Source organism: Wasmannia auropunctata, unplaced genomic scaffold (assembly GCF_000956235.1).
Source record: "Wasmannia auropunctata unplaced genomic scaffold, wasmannia.A_1.0 LD336116.1, whole genome shotgun sequence".
Taxonomy (NCBI): domain Eukaryota; kingdom Metazoa; phylum Arthropoda; class Insecta; order Hymenoptera; family Formicidae; genus Wasmannia; species Wasmannia auropunctata.
In genome coordinates, this window is record NW_012026774.1 from 4,513,435 (window position 1) to 4,518,479 (window position 5,045).

Here is a 5,045-nt window from a genome sequence, read left to right on the forward strand (position 1 = left end):
CTTTGCGATTTTAATGTAGTTAAAAATAATATACAATTTTGCCATGGAATTGTTAAAATCGATTTTTATTACGTCAAACATGATCATAATGTCTTATTGTTTTAATAATTATATTATTTTAATTGATTTATTTACTATCGAATTAATGTTCTTAATGTTCTAATATTCGATTCTCTGTCTCTCTCTCTCTCTCTCTCTCTCTCTCTCTTTAGTTGTATGACGGAAACGGTTTAAAAGGATAAGTTGATTCTCTAGTAAAGTTAATTAATAACGATGATATTTGTTGTGATCCATTCTTTTCGTTTTGATTTCGTCGGCTTCGATTTGCGATCGACAATCTGTATCTTTTTTTGGTTTAGTCACCAAGTTACTCGCCATTAATCGATTTATTTTTCTTTCTATAATGTAATCAAGTTTATCATCCAGAAAAATATACGTGATAAAAGATCTTATTAAATCGAATGCAAAAACTCAAGAAGAGCGAATCCAAGTGGAGTTACCTAATCAAAATCACTGGTGCAATTAAAATCGTACAGTATGCGTTATCCATGTTTGATCTCCTTAAGGCGTTTACTCACCACTACTATTTCAAATTGTGACGTAAGAATTCGAGAAAATATACAATAAAAATTCTTACAAAATATATTCAATGAAAATATTTTTTAATAAAAGAACATTGCAATCGATACAATACAGTCACAAAATGTAGTGAAAATTATCTTTTTATTTCAGGAAGGGATTAAATCGTATTTATTTCTATATATTTATTAATTTAATACTTGTCATAGCTGTGTGAGCATAACTTATTTCATTATTTATGCATAATTCATTTCCAGATGGTTATTTATTAATTAATAAGACAAAAGGAGAGAATTTTCGATATATTTCACAAGTTGATTCTATTGATTGTATGTATTGTTTTATTGTAACATTTTTATTTTAATCTATATAATATTTAATCTATAATTTTATTGGAATCATTTTGCAAGAATTTTTATTCTTATTATGTATCTTCTCATTTCTAACGTCATAATCTAGTAGTGAGTGAACATAAGTCTTATTGAATCCTTGATTGAGCGCTAATTTTATCTGCAAATTTTTGTTTATTTTTTTGAAACTAAATAAATTGGTATACCGCTAATTACGAAAGAGTTAACTGCGTTTTCGTCTCGATTTTCTTAATATTTAATATGTCTTTCGTACGAATCGTCCTTTGTACGAATCGATAATCATTAGTTAAGCAAATTTGTTTCTGCACAACTGGACATTTTTTGTTTCTTGTTTGTGCATTAATCAATGGATTAATCAATGTCATCGACTTTATTCGGGCTTTGATTTCCCAAAGTTTTCTCAATCGATTTTAGGTTCGCAAAACGAGCGAACAAGATCATTGTCGATTTATGTCGGATGTCGTGGTTGGGAAATTCCGATTTTCCGTGGAGGGGAATAGAGAGAATGATCTCTGTTTGAGCTGATGTTTTCAACCGATTATTCAGATGTTTGCCCGATCTTTGATTAGGCACGATGATTCTCGTGTTGCAACATCGCGCAGCATTCAGAGATATAATAAAAAGAGAAATCGATTGCATTCGGAAATTAATATATATAGTTTCAAGAAAATTATATATCTATTTTTGTACAAAGTGTCGTGTTCACGTCAGTAATGCTTTGATATATTAATAGAGTTTTGAAAGATGATTTAATTTTGGCCTTTTTCTCATTGATTTTTTTGAATTTTTTTTATAAGGCTCCTGTTCACTTCACCATGGCTATCTATTGTGACGTCAGAAGCGAAAAAATATACAATAAAATTCTTGCAAAATATATTAAAATGGAAGTATATTTTAATAAAGCAATACTTAATCGATAGAACCGACTCGTAAAATTCTCCTTTTATTTCGTTAATTGATAAATAATCATATATCTGGAAATGTAAATTGTGCATAACCAAATAGAAATAGCTATGTTCACAGCTATGACAACTGTCTTAAATTATTAATATACAGAAATATATATGATGTAATTCCTTCTTGAAAATAGTTTCCGGTATATTCCGGTATGAATCTATTCTATCGATTACAAATTATACGTTGGTTTATTAAATAAATGTTGATAATTTTTATTTAAATATATTTTGCAAGAACTTTTATTGTATATTTTCTCGTTTCTGATGTCACAATCTGAGACAGTAATGAGTGAATAGGAGCCTTAAATCTCTTTAAAAAGGAAATTGATGGAGAATTTTAGAAAATATATTATCTTTTGTATCATGTCATCCTATGTATATGTATAGTTGTATGTACATATGTCAATTTATGTTATATATTTTGCATATAATATATATTTGGTATAATACGTATTATTTTATTGTAATATATAGGTATTATATTTTATTTTTAAAATATATCTATATGTTAAATATATATTCTCTTTTGTTGCGTGCGCGTGCGTGCGTGAGTCCGTGTGAGCTGTGTGTACGTATACTGAGAGTGAATCAACACAAATTTTTCAGCTTTTTTCAGTATTTTGCAATTGATTGATTTGTGTAAAATATGCCGAAGTATGTCAATTTTGTTTTTAAAAGGAATGTATAATTATATGATAAATTCAATTCAATGCTGTTTTATCCGCTTCATTAGAGTAAATACAACTTTAAAAATCTTAAGTAGCAATAGGAAGCAACTGACACATCTTTTTAGGGATCTTTCAATTTTCTTTACAATTGTCTTGTTTTTTTTAAATTTAGGCGATTATTTGTGGATAAATCGCGTTTGCAAGCATTCCAGCATTAAACTCTGTTACATGTTTAAATAATTACTTCTTTTATACCTTTTCCGTTTAATTCTTATATCGATTGCGAAATTCATGCGTTTATTCATATTTCGCTGCGTAATATGCCGGGTGCATTGTAGAATTTTGCACACGAAACGCACAATATGATTCTCTGTGCCAGAAGTAAATTTTTTTCTCTAGTGAAATTGCGTAGTATTTTTTAAATGAAAGCGCAATTTGAAACTAACAGCGCTAAGTTATATATGAATCAGAAACACTGACGCTATTATATAATTTCTCTAAAATGTTCATAAAATTTCAACATATGATATCTAAATGTCATTATTATGAATAGATATGATTTAATGAGAAAATAGTTTCTGATCTGAAGTTAACTGAAGTCATGGCTGAAAGCAAAAAAATAGATTAGATACATGAATAATTTTGATTCAAAGATATTTTACGGACTGATTTAATGTTTTAAATCATATGGTTATTTATTTGGAATGTCAGCAATTTGGGATCAAAATTTTTCACGTGTTATTTAATTTATTTATTTTACTTTCAGCCATTGCTTCAGTAATATTAATTAGAAAATTTTCTTTTACTAACTAATAAATTTTATTTAAAATAAATAACGATATTTGAATATCATGCATAATTGTTGTTAAATCTGTCAAGAAATAGTAAAAGCGCCTTTATTTCGAACATAGAACACACGTTAAATTCAAATTACTGTCAAATTTGAAAACTATACTCGAATGGAATTTTACTACAAATAAAAGTCGGTCTTTCTGGCACAAAAATTCGATTTCCATGTTCGCGAATTCTGGTATTCTTTGTATACCATACATTATATAATATTTCACAGTTATATAACAATGTTGCACAAATAAAAACACAATTAAGAGAACAGCTTGCTCTGATTTGTAGGGGGAGATGGAACGTATCACCTCAAAGTATTGGTCCCCGGCGTGGCGGCCGGGGCTATTATCGGGAAAGGTGGAGACACAATTGCTCAACTTCAAAAGGATACAGGGGCAAGGGTGAAAATGTCTAAATCGCATGATTTTTATCCGGGTATGCATTTAGCTTCCGTGTACGCACGTTCTCGTGGCTGCATTTTTGTCCGGTTGATTGATTACCGTTTTGCTCATCTGTTACAGGAACTACCGAGAGAGTATGTCTTATCACAGGCACCGTAGACGCTATTATGGAAGTCATGGAGTTTATCATGGACAAAATACGCGAGAAGCCTGATCTTACTTCGAAGACTACGGTTGACTTCGACTCTGGTAAAGCCACTGCGGAGAGGGATAAACAGGTATAAAGATTGAAGTATTTTCATTGTAAAATTCTTTTTTCTATTTTTTATCAAGACATATTACGGAATATATATATACAGGGTGTCCGAAAAGTATGGCACCCTTTAATATTTCGGAAACTAAGCGTTTTTGAGGAAAAAGTTGTAGGGCTTAAAAAAGTCTATTTAATGATTTTATCAGACTTTTAATGGCATCGCCAAGATCATGTAAAGGTCACATTAATTTTTTTTAAATGGAGCAACCTAGTTTTGATTCCAAAATTTAATAGCTGGCATCAAGAGCTTTTTAAAGCAATATAATAAAATACTTTTGGTTAAGTAAATCTTTAATTATAAAGCTTTAACGTTACAGTTTCTATGTATTATCCAAGGTGTCCGAATAATGGCTGAAATCTTTTGAATGTTGTTTAGGATCATGAGTTTGACAACATATGTTAAGGTTATGACTATGGACGTTGTTGTTTTCAAAAAATAAAAATTTTCAAAAATGAAAATATGAATACCAACCTTTAATGGCCTTGATCTTGACATATGTTGTCAAGATCATGATCTTGAACAACATTCAAAACGTTTTAGCCATTTATTTAACCAAAAAGTATTTTATTTATAATGCTTTGGAAAGCTCATGACACCAGTTATTAGATTCTGGAACCAAAAGTAGGGTGCTTTATTAAAAAAAATCGATGAGACCCTGACGTGACTTTGACGACGCCACCCAAACTGATGAAATTATTAAATAGATTCTTTTAAGCCCTATAACTTTTGTTTAACATTTTTCTCAAAAATGCTTAGTTTCCGAAATATTAAGAAGTTACCATATTTTTCGAACATCCTATATATATAGGTATATATATATATATATATATATATATATATATATGTACACACATATATACACTGGTCCAAAAATAATTTTTTGTCGCAAAATTTTTTCCTAACTTTGCAAAGT

At 29.4% G+C, this 5,045-nt stretch overlaps 1 protein-coding gene across 4 annotated transcripts in view; it reads left to right on the forward strand.

Annotated features, from left to right (window-relative positions):
• The window catches only part of LOC105448089 (RNA-binding protein Nova-1), a 21,397-nt gene that overhangs the window by 3,948 nt on the left and 12,404 nt on the right, over positions 1-5,045 (forward strand). For 3 of the 4 annotated variants that reach the window (XM_011686451.1, XM_011686470.1, XM_011686462.1), the window contains exons 2-3: positions 3,706-3,852; positions 3,939-4,096. In XM_011686451.1, the coding sequence (XP_011684753.1) occupies positions 3,706-3,852; positions 3,939-4,096 (305 nt within the window). Of the gene's footprint in view, positions 1-3,230; positions 3,605-3,705; positions 3,853-3,938; positions 4,097-5,045 lie in introns of those variants that run through there. The other variant, XM_011686456.1, reaches the window with a different exon arrangement.